The following is a 19,420-nucleotide window of genomic DNA, read 5'->3' as shown; positions in this document are numbered from 1 at the left end:
TCCTTGGCTCCTGTTAGATCTTGGAGCTCCCTTTTTGACTTCTGCGTCCTGTTCCATGAGCACCAACCAGACTGAAGCGCAAGTGACCCCCTTCTACAGTCCAATTTAAATGTACTTTTTCAGAGTTCGCAGTCAAATTGTGTTGTAAGTTTAGATTAAATACTCGATAAACTGTTTATAAGTGTAATGTTGTCTATATGACCTCCATGGTAAATAATAATAAAATGCCATTATCTGCATACATTTACCTTCTATGTTTTATGTTTTGTGTTCTTTACCTTCTTGTCTTCCCCTCTGATTTCTGTCACAATGTCATTCATGTAAAATGTCACACCCTTTTCTTCCAGTATCTGAAAGAACAATAACATAACCACAATTCATAATCTTATTATTACAAACCAATAAGTTACTGCCTTAAAAAAGTATATCTTTTTTTTCTTGCTTGGCTTTAGACAATCCTGTGTTTACTGACCATCATAGTAATCTTCCCAATATCGGGTCCAAAGGTCCTCTGGTATGGTATTTCGCTGCTACCAATGACGGTGATGCTGAATGCCTTTTCAGTCATGTATGAAGCTATCTCCATGCCTTTACAAACACAAAGACGTCCGTGTGAATGGTGTTCATATATCACATGATGTTCAGCTACAGGTTGTCAAAAGGCATAAATGATGGAACAAGATGGAAATTTCACACCATGGCTCCTGTTGATGTTGCACGATTAGCAAGTAACACCTTAATTAGCTGAAATGTGCTAACTGTAGACTGAAAAACGTATAACAATCCTGGATCCCAGTGAAGAGATCAGGTTCAGGTAACTAATGGCTAATAAAACGTAACATCAAAGAGACAGATCAGCGCACCAACAAAGGATGTGCCCACAACAACTATCCTGTTGTTCACGCAGGCATAATGGATTCGTCTGGCATCCTCCGGGGTCTCCAACATCAAGATGTTCTCCAGGTCAGATCCAGGACACTCCAGTCCCTTGGCTCTGAGGAAGAGCATAAACATGAGTGAAACATGAATCAGCTCAAATCTTATGTCTTTATTGTCTGGATGTTTCACTCTTTTAAACGTTGCTTTTGACACTTACCTACAGCCAGTTGCAATTAAAAGCTGGTCATAACATTGAGTAATGCCATCGTTGAATGTCACCGTTTTCTTGTCAGTATTTATTGACATAGCCTGGCAAGACAAATATAATAGAAATTGTTACTCCATAGCAGGTAGATGATGTTCCTTTAGCTCACCTGGTGGAGTCAAATGTTACCTACACCAAGGACATGGCTTGCATACCAGAGAGCATGCATGCTGACAAAAATGTATAACTTTACAATACTCATTTTGGATAAAAGCTTCTGGTAAATGACTAATAATATGTATACATTATAACTGACTAATTAATCCTCTTGCTTTTAGTAGGACAGCAACTGTCCTTAAAACAGGGCTTACCTCCTTTCTGAGCCACACTTCTATGTCATACTGATGGAAAAACTCCATTCTTCTCAACAGGATACTGTCACTTTCCACATTCATGACCTGAGGAAGATAACTGACACTCAACTATGACAGCAAACTGATTTACTACAGGCAAATGTACATTAAATGTTTCCAATTGCATTTCCAAGTAAGAGAACCCACATATTCTTAACCACTGCAACGTGCAATATTAAACCTTTATGTCACAATCATAGCATCTACCCACCCTTTAGCAAGCCATTCCCAGTCCTTCGACCCGGGCCCACCCATACCTTGCTGAGTCGGGTTTTGTCATACGGCAACAGGTCATCTCTTGTCACCATGATGATCCGACCGCCATAGTTCTCTTGCCGCAATGTTTCAGCACACACCAAAGAGGCACACCCTACACTTCCACACAAAATGAGTTGAAATGAGATGGAGATATGGCACTAATAACATAGCTACTCCATATGTGTTCTTCTCGGTCTGGCCGTGTCAAAAGTCAAGCATGCTTATGAGAAATATAGGAAAAACACACATAACCACAGACTTTTTATGTCTATAGCAGTTAAGCCAAACAGAAAAACAATCATCATTCCATTACCATCTGGTATTGTTTAGAATGTCTGATTCATCCTATTAAACAAAAAACGTAATCCATGTGTAGTTCCTGTTTTACAGAAGTAGTTACACACACACACACACACACACACACACACACACACACACACACTCACACACACACACACACACACACACACACACACACACACACACACACACTCACACACACACACACACACACACACACAGTAAAGAGCATAAACAATGATTCCATTCTCACCTCCACCTAACAGTATGACGGTGTGGGAGACTTCAGGAACTCTGGTGCCCATCGGCTTAAGCCGTTTGTTCTGTTCCAGAGACTAAAGACAGCAGTTCTTTTACACACAGCATATTACACCCATTATAGAGTATTAACACTGCACACACAGAGCTAAACTCCAATGCTGTTAGGAATCCTGTGATCTGTCTCAGTCACCCCCACACTCCCTCATAACAACACAAGTATGCTTCAGTATAAAACTGCTTCCATCCTCTAAATGCTTATGATTCTAACTGAAATTGCTTAAAATACAACTAAAGGATGCTATAGCTTAAAATACAACTAAAGGATGATGAATTACCTTTTTGTTGATCGATACATATACTTTACTATTCTCGACTTTCACCTGAATGAAAAAAAGGAGAACATTGTCACAACGCCAGGCACTGTATTACTCCATGCATGTTAAAACACTGAAAAACTACTGAAATCACGAGATGATAATGTTTCATCTATACACTCTCTGTTAGAAACTAGTCCTGAAATGACATATCATGAAATAGTTCTCTGAATGACAGACATCAATACCACCACTATTGGTCAGGTCAGTCATTCAAGAAACATGTTATTCAACCAATATTCTTCAGAACCAATCAATGTCCACAGTCCTCTACTTGATGTGTTACAAGAATACTATCAGTAATGGGTTACGTCCTTACATCTTAACCAATCTGCTTCATCCTTCATTTTTAAATCAATAAAACATATATTGTAGCAGTGCATGACAGGTAGAGAAGCAGTTAAAAAAAAGTTACATATACTGACTGAGTGCTTCCTATTTCAGAGTTTGTTCTTTTAAGGTTGTATTTTGATGCATGGATCTGTTCTGCAAGTGCCTCATGACTATCACAAACATTTATCTCTGCATACAATATTCTGTACAAGACAAGTCTTAATAAAAAAGAACATTGAGTAACAGTGCCTTGTGAGTAGGCAAGCAGTCCATTGCAGGGAACTCCTCCAGATCACCTGTCTTGAGGTTGAAGCAGGACCCATGCCATGGGCAGCGGACCCTATGGTCACCCAAGTAACCTGTGAAGCAGTAGGAAAGGATTTCCTAAGTAACTATACTGTAAAACTGGAAAGTAGATTGAGATGTGGTGTTTTGACATTTCCTGTTGCTACTCATAGGTTTCATCAGGGCCCTTTCCACATGTGTATTATTCAAGCACAGTCTGCATTCACAATCTAGGTGCTTGATTTTATACACCTGTGGAAAGGGACCCGATGAAACCCATGAATATTTGCCGAGATGGGGAAACCTGGCTTCAGAAAGTAAAAGTCCTACCATGTTTTGGTTCTACCTAAAACCGGTAATTCACTCAACTACCTGGTTGAAGGGTTAAGCTAATAATAATCAGCTGTTTATTACTGAATGGTTTAAACAAATATTTGGAAGGACTTTTAAGTCGGATTTCCCCCATCTCTGTCATATTTAGGAAGTTAGTTAAAGTCTATATGTCTATATAAAGTCTATATCATTCTGTCCTGAAACAAATGTGAGAAAAAACACTTCAAATCCCATACATTTCATAGCATTCCAACCATAACATACATGGGTTTGCCTGAAGGCTTTATGTACCTCTGCTCAGTGGGGCCCCATAGTGGGTGCATTGGTTGCCAACTGCATGGTAAACCCCCTCACAGCGTGCCAACAGGACATTATGGTGACCAACTTCAACCTCCATCATCCTGCGTGAAAGCAAGAACATGCACTATAATTGGCAATCTCCAAGAGACACCCTCACCACCCTACTTTTTTGTGTTTGTAAAAGCATTCAATTATATCAAACTGTTTAGAGTCAATGCCTGCAATGGCGCCATCAACCTAAAAAGATGTTAAAGTGGGCTGCAATAATATTTAATTTCCCCATACAATCTGAACAGAAGGAAGAGGTACTCAAAAATGTTACTGTTATTTATTTTCACTTGGGATAAATTAATAATTCACCTCCTGGGTCATGTATTTACAACATTTAAACCATAAAAGCATTTGTCTCTTTGCCTCAGCATTGGTCAGATAGAAAAACTAAAAATCTGCCTGTCTGTGCTGAAAACTCTTTTTTCTGTCTGTTTTGCAAAGCTGTGAGTTGATCTAAGGTCTGTATGCCTGAAAACCTTCCTTGTCTATGGGCCTTACTGTCCATCTTGGAGCTCTGACTCCAGACACACAGCCTCGGTGACCTCCTCGGGCTCCTCAGGGTCAACGTCTGGCACAGGGTTGGTCTGACCTATAGGTGCACACATGAGATCAGCACAGCATCTGACATCTGACACTGTTGCATAATGCACATAATAGTGACCATGAGATTAACAGTTCAACATAGAGCACTTTAACTAACATACCATGACAAAGAGGGAAAAAAAACATTTATCACAAGTAAATACAATAAATATATAAATAGCAGAGAATTTTAGTGCAGATTACACCATGTTGGCTGAATTAGAAAATACATAACATGTGACCATTTATGTGACCATAACATGTGACCAAATGTTATGATAGTATGATAGTTATTAGATATAATACATTGTTGTATTTCCACATCATATTTCAAAAGGTCCATTTGTGGCCACAGTTGCCAAAGTCTGCCATATTGTAGCCTAGTGGATGCAAATCAGGAAAATACACATTTCTGCATCGAAATGATTGCCTATGGGAACAGGGTATTTAGCATCTAGACAAGTTAATACAGTTATGGAAGAGAAGCACTTAAGTGATTGTCAATTACTTTAAACAAAATACCAGAATACTTACTTGATTGTCTTGCAGACATTTCAGTTTGTAAATAATTTCAGTGTCTTTTTAAAAAATCCTTGTCACCAGTCGATTTGATTTCAGTAGAAGGAAATCTCGCATCTAGGCTTTTACGTGGCCGAGGTTTAATCTCTATTAAACGAATGTAACTGGAGGAAATTTAAGTCCATAACCTCGGCATCCACAGTGCTCTGCTACACACCTCATGGCCGGGGTATACACTGGGAATTTGTTGAAACATGAATTTGGCTGGCAAATTTAAGTCCACGTATGATAAGCTCGCGGATGGAGGTGCTTCACTCTTAGAAATCCATTGACAGAGACCCGAAGTCTGTACTCCGTAGAGTGGTAGGCCTACTTTGAATCAGAAAGTGAACATTGCTGAATAGCACGGGGCAATTTCCCAGCAGCACAAAAACAGACTTCAGAATGGCTGACGAGGCAACCAGCTACAACAATGGTGAGCGTTTAGAACAAAGTACGTGACACTGCACATCTTGCGTAAACTACACCGATGTGTTCATTTGCATCTTGCTTCAGTGTGACGTTTGACAGTATGTTGGACTATCAGAGGTTACTTGTAAAGAAACAGGTAAGGTTAAATTCACACGTGAATCAAAATACTATAGTGGAGATGATAGCATCACATCACGCTTGGTGCCCAACTAAACCTAAAGTGTCAAATGTGATAACGTAGCCTATAGGCTACATTGCCCAAATTACATCATCTGTAAAACATCCTGTAAAGCGCGCACCTGAAGAACTCGCACAGCTTTCAGTTAAGATTATGCATGCCCCCTGTTGACGAATGCAGTGATAAGAAAATATCATTAGTCGTGCGAGCCACGAGGATCTTATCAGAGGGGGTGGAGAATAACTCCTCTTTACTTGAAGTTGAGTTTAATGAAGCAACCATTCCAGTGTTGCATGGCTACACGTTGAATGGATATTCGATTTTGGGATAAGCTTCTTTAAAGGCCGTTTTCTTCGTGTCAGTTGTTATTTTTAAAACTGACGGGAGCCCTTTAAGTTAGGCCTACTGCAAAAGAAATGGAGAAAATAGCCCCAATAGTCTGATCAGTTAGTCGCACCACGTAGTGTCGCCAAAGTTAATGTAGGTTACAACTAGCGTACAACTCATTACTGCTACTTCTAAAAAGTGGAAGATCAAAGAAACGTAAAAAGAAGCGTTCTTCGAGATGATGGATATCGGTGTTGTTTTTGGGTCCGCTGGTGCGTTCAAACTTATGAATGCAGCGCTGAATCGTCTGGCAGTTCCTGCTGCTGCGCGCAGGAACACGTGGAGATGGAAAAACATATCGACATCATTAATTCATAGCATGTTGACAGGAGTTTGGGCTGTATTTTGGTAGGTATCATTTATTTATACTACAGTTATGTACGTATTGTTTTCTAATAAATCTGTACATCTCTCCACACAGTACGTGAATTCAGTTGGAGTGTTTTGCAACCCTCATTGGTACTATAGTCTTTACCTTATATTTTCTAGTTTCTATCAGCATCCTGAAATGGCAGAAGATCTCATATCAACACACTCTGCCCTCTCTCATATGCTAGTGTCAGTTTCTACAGGTATGTAGTAATTTGTGTAGCCCAGTAATTAAATATTCAATTATATTAGATTACTAGTAGGCAGTGTGTCTTGCTATGCAAGGCGTCAACTTGGGCAGAGTGGACCAACAATCTCCACTTCTTAGGTGTTAAGGACAAGGCATTGTTGCTGTGGATAACATGTAGTAGATAAAACAACAATATGCCTTTTTGTACTTATATAGTTCCATATTTGTTTTCAAGGTTATTTCATCCATGACTTCATGGACAATGTCCTCAACCAGAAGCTCAGTGCAGGCTGGGAAGTCCTATGTCACCATTTCGTGGTAAGATTGCATACTGTGTCTACATTGCATTGTAAACATTTTGTCGACTGCAGCTGATTATAGTAACCTGATTGCTGCAGAAAAAGGAGTTAGATTAAGTACATTGGTTACATGAAGTACATTGGTTTAAGTATAAGTATATATACTCTTTTGATCCCGTGAGGGAAATTTGGTCTCTGCATTTATCCCAATCCGTGAATTAGTGAAACACACTCAGCATACAGTGAACACAGTGAGGTGAACAAGCACACACTAATCCCGGCGCAGTGAGCTGCTTGCAACAACAGCGGCACTCGGGGAGCAGTGAGGGGTTAGGTGCCTTGCTCTAGGGCACTTCAGCCGTGCCACCCGGCCACCCTCCGGCTACAAGTCCGAAGCGCTAACCAGTAGGTTAGTAGGCCACGGCAGCCCCCCTTTTAACCTGTAGATGAGTGCAAACGCATCGTGTAGTAGCATACATTTTGTAGACATGATTGTACATATTAATGTAGTAAGTTGTTCACCATATAAAAGGGATGTCTTCTCCCATTCACATTAGTGTGTTCCCCTATGTTTTTTTGGGCCACACTGAAAAACCCTCTGACCCCCCAAACGGCTGTTTGTTTTGGTGTTCCTAACCTGCAGAACCAGTATATACCAGTAAATAACCAATATATGTTCTTTTTTTTCTCTCTCATTGTAAATGAGTGAAACCCAGCTTGGGCCAAGAGTGTCTTGTGAAAACAAAGGGCTACTTATCTCAATTCACATGAGAAAGGAAGGACGCAATGGGTCATCACAGTCATACTCTCTCTCTCACACACACACACACACACACTCACATGCATACAAAACCACACAAACAGAGTCATAAATGTTTTATCTTTGTATGATAACCCAGACCCATCCACATGTTATATCACTTTTTCAGGTCAAGGGCTTTGTGCCACAAGTTGCAGGTAGTAAAAATATTAAGCTTTTGTAATCTTAAAGGAATCCATGTGATATTCATATCTCTGGTTATACATCCCATGTTTTTCTTTACTTTTAAAGATAACTCACAGAACAGTAAGTGTGTCTGTCCTGAGGTCAACATTTTCAGGATTTCATCTCTCTCTCTCTCTCTCTCTCTCTCTCTCTCTCTCTCTCTCTCTCTCTCTCTCTCTCTCTCTCTCTCTCTCTCTCTCTCTCTCTCTCTCTCTCTCACAGACACACACACACACCACGCTAATCAAAAACACAACACTGTGTGCAGTGGAATCTTCCATTATTCCAAGATTGTGTAGCATAACCTCAAGAGGTTAACTTATGATTTTTTATATGTCCCCATATACTGACGTCAGGCACAGATTGTGAAAGTGTATGTTTTTACATGTGTTTTGTGCCTCATTGTTTATCAACAAAACACATCATTAGTTTCACCATCAATTACATATGGTCATTTGAATACATTTTCCCAGCTAAAAGAGTATCCTAGAGGACAGGCCAACCCATTTCCATTTATTTGTAACTTTTTTTTATTTTTCAGAAATTATAGAATAACCACAGGTAGCTACACTCTCCCTCTGTATGGTTCCTGGTTGAATGAAGTACACTGCACAAAAGCTGTCTAAGAATTTCTGTCATTCTGACAAAAGAAGCGGTTTACTGGTTGTTGTGACTTAGAAAAGCACTCGTGTTGACTTCAGGAAGCACAGTCTAAAGTCCTCAGTCACAAGCTGAAAGGATAGAGCAGTGGGACATCAGAACTAGACTGATCCAGAGTGTTTTTTAGGTTTCCTACGAAAGCAATTTTTGTATGTGCACAGGTTTTACATAACTTGTAATAATCCTAAATCAAAGCTGCATTTAGCCCTCACTGCCTGGTGGTTTGACCCCTCTTGCCTCTGTGGAGGTGCTCAAATTGATGATTAACAAAGTGTGTGTGTGTGTAGGTTAGGGTGACCAGATTTGAGTTTGTGAAAAAGAGGACACTTCAGCGGGGTGACTATGTTGTGCAAAAACAATAAATAGCCTAGCTCTATAATTTTGACAATTGTTGATGGGAACTGATGTGGATGTTGACCATTTTCTTATACCTATTCAATCATGTCTGGTCTATTATTAGGCCTACCTCTTTTCAATCCATTATTATTAGATATTTCTTTTGTAAAGAAAAAGGCCTACATCTATCCCTCATGTTATGCCAACATATTTAATTCACCTGAATATAGGCTACAGTAGATAGAGGATTATTGACATCTGCTGTTGGGGTCATTCCACGTCAATTGAACCAGGGCCCACGCACTTAGGTCTCGAAAAATTCCAGGTGTACCTATGTTACCCAGGAGACACACTGTAAAATTACTCTCATGTAAGATCAATACTTTCCAAGATACGGCCAGTTTTACAGGGGGAGGGGGGTGTCGATTTTGGTTGGCCTCTTTTTTTTGTCAAAGTTCACAAGCCCACAGCGCAAGAACTAAACCATGTAGGAGGCTCAAATTTTGCATGCTGGTACATAAATAAGAATAGTATGTAGAAAAATCGTCATGTTTGGTCTGGATAATCCTGTATGGTCATAGCTGTCCCTCAAAGTTGATACAAGTTTTATTGGAGTTTTTGGCTGGGCTCTGTTTAGGCCTTCAGAAGACATATTGTACTCAACATAGACTCTTGATTTATTTTCCTTACTGAGATAAGTAGAAACACTCTCACAAAAAGCAATGAACAGAAAATAAATTCCTTCAGGGTCTGAACAGCAAACCTTACAAGTCTGAAAAATCATTTTGGTTCTCATTTTCAGAGCACCCAAACACCTTGTGGGAATATGCAAAGATTTTTTTTATATTTTTTTCTTTATTCTCCATGAGCCTTTCTTTTTAAAAACACCAATTTGACTTGTCTTATGCAAATCTTTCTTTTTCACTTTCCACCCTGAACATGGGCAAAATGCACCATTGAGATCAATATGTTTGGTATAGAGCTACCACAGGTTACTCTATACAACCACAGGTGGCACTGTGGTAACTCTACACAAAACATATTGATGTCAATGGGGCATTTTGTCAGTGTGCAGGCTATCCTTTAAAGGCAATTTAAAGGGATAACCAAAGTGCAGTTTCCTACCCGAAACTAGAAAGTTGCTAGGTCGGCAATAGTCTAGAGAAGGCCGCTCAGACAATGGCAGAAGTGCCGTTCGTCATGTTATATTTTTTACAGTCTAGTTATGAGGTTATGTGCCATCAAAATGATTTTGGAGACGTAATGTTAAGGTCGAAAAACTCTAGCTGATGAGCTCTCACCCCTCGCTGATGTTCGATGCTTTGCTGAACATTGTGTAGCCTACCTGAAGGTCGTTGACACCTTTATTTGTGACCGACAAGTAGGCCTAAGTGCCTGCTTTGTAGATCATCACTCAGCTTCATGTTAATCTCGACCGAGACAAAAACATGGAAATGTACGTTTTAATTCGTCAGTGAACTTACACTAGGCTAAACAAGGATGTTTGCGCTATTGAGGTGACTGGCTGACCAATTAAATGTTTACAGAGATTAATATCGATGACGGTAGCTAAGGTAAGGCTCTACACACTTTCCACTCAATGCAAAGCGAACTGTAGGGGGAGGGCGTGACAATATGCGAATGAAAGACGTAGATAGGCTATATATGAATGAAAGAGAGAGCAATGCAAATTCGCTGTAAACACGTTTGAGGCTAGAATAAGAAAATCCCGGACAAGTTTGAAATTCCGCCCGGACACATTTTTAGGTTTCAAAAAGAGGACATGTCCGGGCAAAAGAGGACATCTGGTCACCCTAGCAGACATGTGTTTTCTTTGTGTGAAAGAGTGTGTGTGTGTGTGTGTGTGTGTGTGTGTGTGTGTGTGTGTGTGTATGACCAGTGACCATGTGTATGACCAGTGACCTTTCATAAATGAGCTGTTAGAAGGTGAGACTAAGTTGCTTAACAGCATGTGATCTCATGAAAGATTCTTTTACACCAATGGCAACTTCAGCTGACCTTGGACTGACCTTTACACAATTATCAGTGTGCCCTATAAGCACTGCTAAACAGCTTCAGGTTAATGTATTGTTCAATGCCATTGCTTGGTACCGAGTTGTTTTTGGTTGTATTGAGTTGCTTCTTTGAAATTCTTTCATGTGCTAAAGCCTATTCTTAACAGATTTGTGATGTTTACGCAGCCTTTGTAGATTATTGGTTTATTTAGCGTTTCAGGACTGTATCTGTGACCACTCTTACTGTAGAAGAGTAATTTGATTTAACACATAACATACTGTAATGTACTATTAGTGTGTCATTTTGAAGTTTGAAGAGCCAAGTGTTGTAAACACATTCTCTCTCTCTCTCTCTCTCTCTCTCTCTCTCTCTCTCTCTCTCTCTCTCTCTCTCTCTCTCTCTCTCTCTGTGTGTGTGTGTGTTTAAATGAAATTATGAAGATGTAAAGGTACCCAGTATAATCTGCTTTTGAACTATGTCCTGTTGATAGGATAACGAGGTTTGATTATAGGTAGACATTTATGATCTGTGATCTCTGCACCCCCCCCCCCCCCCCTTTCACACACACACAGGTGGTCACATGCTTCAGCATTGCAGTTCTGACCCGTCAGTACGTTGGCTTCGCTGTAGTGGCCCTGCTAGTGGAGATCAACTCGGTGTTCCTGCATGGGCGACAGCTGCTGCGCATGTCCGGCCGGGCTGCCTCTTCGGGCGCGCTGTGCCGCCTCAACAGCGTGCTCAACCTGGGCACCTTCGTGGCCTTCCGCATCAGCACACTGGCCTGGATGACCCGCTGGCTGGCGCTGAACCGGACGCGGGTACCGCTGCCGTTGTACGCGGTCGGGAGTGTGGGCCTGTTGGCCATCATGGTGATGAACGCTGTGCTGTTCTACCGGCTGCTGCGCAGTGACTTCCTCCAGGCTGGACGAGAAGGAACGAGCAAGGAGAAATGAAGAGACCACTCGGGTGTTTTGATTCCCCTCCAGACAAAGCCTCATCCAAACACATTACAATACACTGCCTACCTCCTAATATATATTGTATATTGTATGTTTTCATACAGTATAAACCTCAAGAATTAGGCTTAAATATACAGTGCAGTTTATAGATCCATTTCTGTACTTTTACTAATGTATATGTTTGTACAGTCTTTAATGGAATTATATTACAGTAAATGTATACTTTATATTCAAAGAACATAAATGCTGTATGTGAGTTGACTTTTGACATCCATATACTCTAGTATGTAACAGCCACCTCTTCAGAGAAATGTATGTGAAGTTACTGTAATAGGAATACTTAATCCAGCCCTTAGTAAACACCAAAGAGCTGATGCAGCCTACATTTGAACCACCCATTATTACTTATACTGATATCAGACACTTGCAACCCTGCAACCCATTAAATGCACATGGGTTATTTGAAAAATGCTCAACTTGCAGTAGTTGATATTTAATAAGGGCCTATATCTGGGCTCTGGTGACATAAGGGATACAGTCATCAAGTTGAAGGTTCACATGCTCACATGGATCTTAGTTTATTGTAGCTGCTACCCAGAATGCTGTCTCACAGTGTCTCACTCAGTGGTGTAGTGGTAAAGTAAGAGGTGGGTAAACTAGGAATTCTGTGATCACAGTGGACTGCACCATGCGGTATCGGATTAAAAAAAAAAAAGGCATTCAGAACATGTTTGATAATGAGCCTCCACTACATCCCTGGTCTCACTGTGTGATTTGATTTGACTGTGGACATTTGTTGTTGAAACTTTGTTGAAAACTGTTTTTTCCTACTGACTCTATAGAAGGTGGATTCTGAACAAATACAACATTTTCTTCTTCATATAAGTGTCCTTCTAACACCCTTAGGTGTTAGAATTCCTACTTCCAGTAGCTGAAGCCCTTGAGCCAACAAGCCTTGTGAGTGTGTGAGTGTGTTTACCACTAGGGGTCAGCATAACGCCAGGATAACCTCCATCTTCGTCCAAGGTACTGAAAATCTGTCAAGGAAAGTAACACAAGAACAATGTCTTGGATTACGCTGCAGCAAAGATGACCACATTTTTGAACGTAGCTTTACAGTCTCCTGGTGCCTACCTTTCGTTCAGAAAGTAAATGCTGACAAAGTCTTAGAAGGCTTTTCGTTTTTAAGAGGAAGAAGATCAGCGTCATTACGCGAAATCTGTTCGTCGCTGTGTGATTTCCCCATTTTTTCCTCAGAACAATTAATTGTTACGCTGATTCGTTTAGTTGGGTCTCTGTTTTCTGTCGGACATTGCCCACCTCACCACAAACAAAACGTGTCACTGAGCCATCCGGTCACGATGCACTGATACAGTCGTACCGCTGTCGAAACCTTCATTAATTTAAAAGGTGAGTTCTGACAACAGAAATTTGACATTGCCTTTAATATGATTTGTCGTATGGAAGAGTGCTGCTGATTATTAAGCACGGTTAACCAATTAATTAACCAGTTAATGTAGTTTAATCCGATATGCAGCCCATATGCCACGTTGAGTGTAAGTGAAAATTGTAGCCTGCTAACAATGGATATTGTGCATAGAGGATGCGATGGCCAATTCTGTCGGAAGGTATGTTTTGACATTTAAATCAGTGGGTCACATGCTTAGTATAAGGACCTCAAGTAAATTATAGTATAAGTTAAAGTTGCATTTATGCGTCTGTTTGAAGAATCTACCAAGCCTTGCACTACAGATGCGCGAGGTACTGTAACACTGTACCATGAAGCCTTACATTGGGTTATCTCCAAGGTGCTCCTTTAACCGACAGCGGTGCTTAATGAAGGAGACGGTGTCAAAGGCTTAGGGGAGGGCCTAACGAAAGTGCTCGTTGGGCTTGGAAAATACTGCGGAATCAGCATCATACCACAACCAAGCATCTCACTGTGATAACAAATACATTTTGTGAGGGACCTGTACCATTGCGCTGCGCGCGAGGAGCTGAAGAGCATGATTTAATTGCTGCGATCATCCAGTGATGCAATCCTTTTTAGGCCATGTTGGACCCTGCAATTGAAATAAAGCCTTGCTGCTTTTGAATCCTACTTATTGACATACCTTTTGGATTCATTTTCGAAAGATTGCAGGATTAGCGTCGCGTTCCATAATTATTTGAGGAATACACATGTGATGTGTTATTATTTTGACTTTGCATGACATTTCCAAAACCATAATTTTTCTGTGACTGCATGCAAAATGTGTGTATTTGTATGTGGGTGTCTGTTATGCTCTGTTTGTGTTCATACATGTGTTTGTGTGTGTCTGTATGTGCACATGCGTGTGTATGTGTGTGTGTTTGTGTGTGTCTGTATGTGCAGCTCCGTGTGTATGTGTGTGTGTTTGTGTGTCTGTATGTGCACCTGCGTGTGTATGTGTGTGTGTGTGTCTGTATGTGCACCTGTGTGTGTGTGTGTGTGTGTGTTGTCTGTAGATGTGTACATTTCCAATAAAAAAGAGGAACAGAATCCCAGATATAGGGCAGGTGTCTGTTAGCTTCATTTTAACAGGCTGTTGGTTTTACATCTGCATCTATAATAAGATAATTTAGGATTACACCATTTAAAATTCACAGTATGCATATGGTTTATTGGCTTCAAGCAAGATATGTGGCTTTAGGGAACATTTTATGGCCCAGTGGTCATCTTTGATATTGATGTTAACATTCTGACATTAAAATCAATATGTGCTTTTCAAAGGGGACATAGACATCATATCTCAAACATTTCACCCCATACCAGGTGAACAACCGCTCACTGTCTTCAGCAACACTCACTGACCCGGTGTCCTCCCACACAGGTGAGCCGTGTGGTTTCCATGGAGACGAGTGCCCTGGCCCAGCAGGTGGAGAGCGTAGAGCGCAGCGTGGCGTTCCTGCAGCAGGAACACCTGGTGCTGCTCACCGGGCTTCGGCTGGAGATCCTGCACCTCAGGAAACGATGTACCGGTTGGTCACCTGATGTGATGTCACTTTTTCCCGCAGAGCATGTTTCACTTTCCTCACTCCCAGTGCTGTGACCATAGATATTAGACAATGCGGTATCTAGCTTTCTAATATCTATGGCTGTGACCTTGTTGTGATGCTAAATATCAAAGTAGCGACCCTAGATAAGTAAGATGCGTCTATTGAATGGGTTCTATTAATATTGAGGGCAAGCAAAGTAGCATAAGGTTTGAACGACAAGTTATTGTAAAGATATACACCCTGTATCGCTAAATCACTGTAACCCTCAAACCCCTTATGGCCAGGAGATGAATTGGAAAGAAGTAAGTAGGGGATGGTGTTGGAGTTACACTTATGAAGAGGTGGTTGGGTGAAGTGTGTATAAAGTGAAAAAAAAATGTATTCTTCACTCAGTATAGTGAAAAATCCTTCTTTGCATTGATGTTCACGGCATCGGAAATGTAAACGTTCCCATCGTCTCCTCAACCAGTGTCATATACCAACTCTTTGTGTGTAAATGTTTAAGGTGGAAGAACAGTATTAGCTCTTTTAAAACCTCATTTGTCTAACCCTCTCTCTACAGAGTTGAACTGTGAGCTAAATGACAGGTTACCCAGAAGAACCCAAGCTGGTGAGTACTGCGGTAAAATCCACCAATGAGCTGACCGTAAAACTGAGATTAACCAGTGTGCTGTCGTACAGTTATGAGAGGCAAGCCATGTTTGTTCATATAGCACCATTCACACATACACATTGATAATTCACAGTTCTTTACCCTTTCTAGAGAGTTCCATTATCAGCATCATAGGTGGCCCCACAAGGCTTCCGTTTTAACATTCCATATGTTATCTTAATGCAGAGGAAGTAGATTGGGAACCAAATAGAACGTTCAAGCATTGTTTTTGTTTTTATTGTTGAAAGTGTGTTACTGATAATTGATTCTCTGTTTGCAGTGCATTTGTGATTGCAATCAACACACACAAAAACAACATTTTCATGTATTAGACCTCTAGAGAGCGCTGTTCGCATTATTATTTAGTATTTCCTGCGTGCTCTCTGCTGCTTAAGTTATACAGTATATCATATAATTATGCGATAAGAAATAGTGTGGTATCTTATCATGCCAACTCAAAGGGGAACTGTGAGAGGTCAGAGATACACTTGAACACGGCACTGGAAGTAATATGAAGTCACTGTCATTGTTTCTATCTGCTAACTGTTTCACCTCACTGCTCAGCCAAGTATGAGCCTCTGTGTCCTCATTTGTCAGTTGAATGCTTCACTGAACAGCTCTTTTATGTCAATGGGAATTTGCACTTTATTCTTTTGAACAAGTTACATTGACTAGACACTGTGTATGTGTTCGTGTTTGTGTGTGTGTTTGTGTGTGTGTGTGTGTGTGAGTGTGTGTGAGTGTGTTGTTCTCGTAATTCTCTGCACTTTCATCTTATTCTCAGTGGCTTCCGCGTAAAGTAGCATTTCTTGGACTGTAATATATGCCACTCTCTGTCAAATGAATGTACTGTATGAACTGTAAACCAAAGTATTTCTGTAACTGCAATGAAAATGTGTGTATTTGTATATGGGTGTCTGTTATGCTCTGTGTTCATACATGTGTTTGTGTGTGTCTGTATGTGCACATGCGTGTGTATGTGTGTGTGTTTGTGTGTGTCTGTATGTGCACCTGCGTGTGTATGTGTGTGTGTTTGTGTGTCTGTATGTGCACCTGTGTGTGTGTGTGTGTGTGTGTCTGTATGTGCACCTGTGTGTGTGTGTGTGTGTGTGTGTGTGTGTGTGTGTGTTGTCTGTAGATGTGGATGAGGAGCAGGAGCGGCTGGAGGCTCAGCTGCAGACGGCGGAGCAGAGCCTGGCGGAGCGTGAGTGCGGTCTGGCCGACCTGCGTCTGGAGCTGCGGCGCAAGGGGGCGCTGGCGGGCGCCCTGCAGGCCCGCCTCCGCGACGAGGAGCGCCGCTTCCTGGACGAGCTCAAGCGCCGCAGCCACAAGATCACCGCGCTCGGGCGGCAGCTGCGGCAGCAGACGGACGTGGCGGCGCAGCTCTCCTTCCAGCTGCACTCGGCCCGCTTCAGCCTGTACCACCAGACGGACGGAGGAGGAGGAGGAGGAGGAGAGGAAGAGGAGGAGGGTGGGGAGGAGGAGGAGGACGACGATGAAGAGGAGAGTGAAGAGGGCTCGCCCGAGTCAGACTGGTCACTGTCCGCGCAGGCATCCCCTGAGGTGGTGGAGAGACGGCCGCCAAGGGTCCTCGCAACGTCCCCCAGGTCCCGGCGCTCGGAGAGAGTCCGGGAGTGTGTGCCGCGAGCGAGGGTGCATGGGCCGGAGGAGCCACGAGCCATGCCTGACCCCGCCCTCTTCCTGTACCCGTTTAGGCATAGGCTGCTGCCGCTGCATGCCTCACTGGGGCGGATCTGCAGGGAAGCTGACCATTCAGAGACCTCAGAGGGGAGACGGAGCAGACACAGCAACCAATCACCAGTCAGGGGGAGAATGGAGCCAGACACCACTGAATTATAAGTTTATAGTTAGATACTTAGGGGAAGTAGAAATCTCGATAAAGAGTCTGGTTGTTTAGCTAGCTAGGCAAATAAATGTATTTAAAGGAACACGCCAACTTTGTGGGAAATTAGCTCATTTGCCGTCGACCCCAGAGTTAGATGAGTGATTACATACCCTTCTCTTCTCTGTGCATGCCATAATCCAGTCTGATACCCTTCCTACCACCTAGCTTACACAGCTATTTTTCTAAGCAGATACATACTGGGCACTTTATTCTAATGTTGGCAAAGCACCGCTACCTGGGCACAGTGATGGCACACAGCAGCACTGTGTGCCAGGTAAAACGTCGTGCACAGAGTTTGAGCACTCACGGGAGAATGTAGTTCTGAGTATTCATCTGCTTAGAAAAGACAGGAGTATGTATCCTCTTATCTATCTCTGGGGTAGACGGTAAATAGGCCAATTTCCCAAAATGTTGCCGTTTTCCTTTAAGGTCTATATTTGAGCCTTACTGATAGCCTACTGAGCTGAAAAAAATGAAAGACTTATATCACTTCAAGCCCTGGAATATGTAATACAGGGGTCTAATATAAAATACACCATTATTATAATCTTCATAGTCATGTTCATCATTGCTGTTAATTAAACTACACACTGTAATATTGGTACAATCAATGAGTCACTCACTTAAACCTCACTGATTTTAACAATACTGTGCTGAATATGCTGGCCTTAGACTGTTAGAGAAACATATGAGATTGCATAGAAAATGTTACTATTTACTAAGCTTTACTGAGATAAGCAAAGAGGTATGTTTATATTCATAATAATACAGTCATGAAGTATGATTGTGTTATGTTTTGTATCAGGTATATCACAGTATTTGATGGAACCTGAATAGGCGTTATTGTCACTTTAAAATAAAGTATTTCTTTATCATAACAGTGACGAAATCTGTTAAAGTGTTTGCAGCTTTCTCAAAAATATTTGAGTTGCTGTTTAGTTATCCACTTGTGCCTGTACAAAACCAGTTTCATAGGAAGCCATATAATGATAAATGATGTCCAACGAATGGAGTAGCAACAGGGATGGTGTAAAGTTCTGTCAAATAAAATTTATTTAAAAGATCAAATATGATATTTATTGCTTTTTTCCCCTCGATAGTACAGTGTGTTGCGTTATGATGCGTGATCACGTGGTTCGCATTGTATCGCAGGTAGCCGAGGCTATAGGCTAGCCTACTGGCTGGAGATTGTCCAATATTTTTGGACGTTTTTGCAGTAGGTAGGCTATGATGCACTGACAAGAAAACAGAAGAACGCATGACAGTCTCTACTGCAGTTCCATTAGCGCTGTCCATGGTAGCCAGCTTTTGCCGAAGTTCATTAGTGGATGGCGTCACTTCGCGACAAATTTCTCCACTGTTATTATTTATTAATTCAGTCTAGTCTACACACCCATCCTTTTGAATTTCATTTTCATGCCAAAGTCCTGTTCGTGGCTACTGTAAAAATTAATTAAAAAAAAAAAAAAAACACATCACTAATTCAATTCCCTTGATTTACTCGGCTATTTGTTGAGTCGTTGTTCGAGAAACTTCCCAGACCCAGGAATTCACACTCCCCCAACTGCTCCTCTGAATGTTAATAGTAGGCTACTGCAGCACTCTGCCATAGCAACCACTGTGGAGCAGCATTCGAGCCATTGTCCTCGGAGACGCCAGAAACAAGGTGTGTTTGTCATGGTTCTTTCCCCTGTCTCAGCCAGACCGGTGTGCTAGTCGTACCACTTGCCCCGGCTATTTATACACACCGGCTCCGCTTTGACAGCTCCAGAACATGGCTTCACGTGACTGCAGGCTGATCAGATTCAAAGGAATCCTGTGAGTCATAGACATGAGCTCAGCTTAGTAGCCGTGGCGACGTATCGGCAATGGCTTTAATCGTGGGGATGAATTAATGTGTG

The 19,420-nt window shown here is 41.6% G+C and overlaps 3 protein-coding genes across 3 annotated transcripts in view; 2 read left to right on the top strand and 1 right to left on the bottom strand.

Annotated features, from left to right (window-relative positions):
- Positions 1–4,042, bottom strand: part of aifm5 (apoptosis inducing factor mitochondria associated 5) — a 7,867-nt gene extending 3,825 nt beyond the window's left edge. Inside the window, exons 1-10 of the mRNA XM_076274679.1 lie at positions 3,933–4,042; positions 3,273–3,382; positions 2,652–2,696; positions 2,309–2,390; positions 1,755–1,867; positions 1,456–1,542; positions 1,097–1,188; positions 864–994; positions 473–588; positions 279–350 (exon numbers count right to left, since the gene is read on the bottom strand). Coding sequence (XP_076130794.1) covers positions 279–350; positions 473–588; positions 864–994; positions 1,097–1,188; positions 1,456–1,542; positions 1,755–1,867; positions 2,309–2,390; positions 2,652–2,696; positions 3,273–3,382; positions 3,933–4,041 — 957 coding nt within the window. The 5' untranslated portion in view covers position 4,042. The remainder of the gene's footprint in view (positions 1–278; positions 351–472; positions 589–863; positions 995–1,096; positions 1,189–1,455; positions 1,543–1,754; positions 1,868–2,308; positions 2,391–2,651; positions 2,697–3,272; positions 3,383–3,932) is intronic.
- A 2,268-nt stretch (positions 4,043–6,310) lies between these two features.
- On the top strand, positions 6,311–11,937 carry LOC143112597 (TLC domain-containing protein 2-like). Its single transcript, XM_076274883.1, has 4 exons — positions 6,311–6,477; positions 6,619–6,701; positions 6,924–7,006; positions 11,557–11,937. Exons 1-4 carry the CDS (start codon positions 6,311–6,313, stop codon positions 11,935–11,937), a joined length of 714 nt encoding a protein of 237 aa, XP_076130998.1.
- A 2,876-nt stretch (positions 11,938–14,813) lies between these two features.
- Positions 14,814–17,473, top strand: ccdc92bb (coiled-coil domain containing 92Bb). The gene is made up of 3 exons (XM_076273805.1): positions 14,814–14,943; positions 15,524–15,571; positions 16,752–17,473. The coding sequence occupies exons 1-3, from the start codon at positions 14,814–14,816 to the stop codon at positions 17,471–17,473; spliced, it is 900 nt and encodes a 299-aa protein (XP_076129920.1).
- The last annotated feature ends 1,947 nt before the right edge of the window (positions 17,474–19,420 follow it).

This window comes from Alosa pseudoharengus, unplaced genomic scaffold, assembly GCF_046254945.1.
Source record: "Alosa pseudoharengus isolate Yale_2024_CS ecotype anadromous, Long Island Sound unplaced genomic scaffold, YU_APseudo_1.1 YU_APseudo_1.1_scf_8, whole genome shotgun sequence".
NCBI lineage: Eukaryota > Metazoa > Chordata > Actinopteri > Clupeiformes > Clupeidae > Alosa > Alosa pseudoharengus.
This window is presented reverse-complemented; position numbering and strand designations above follow the sequence as displayed.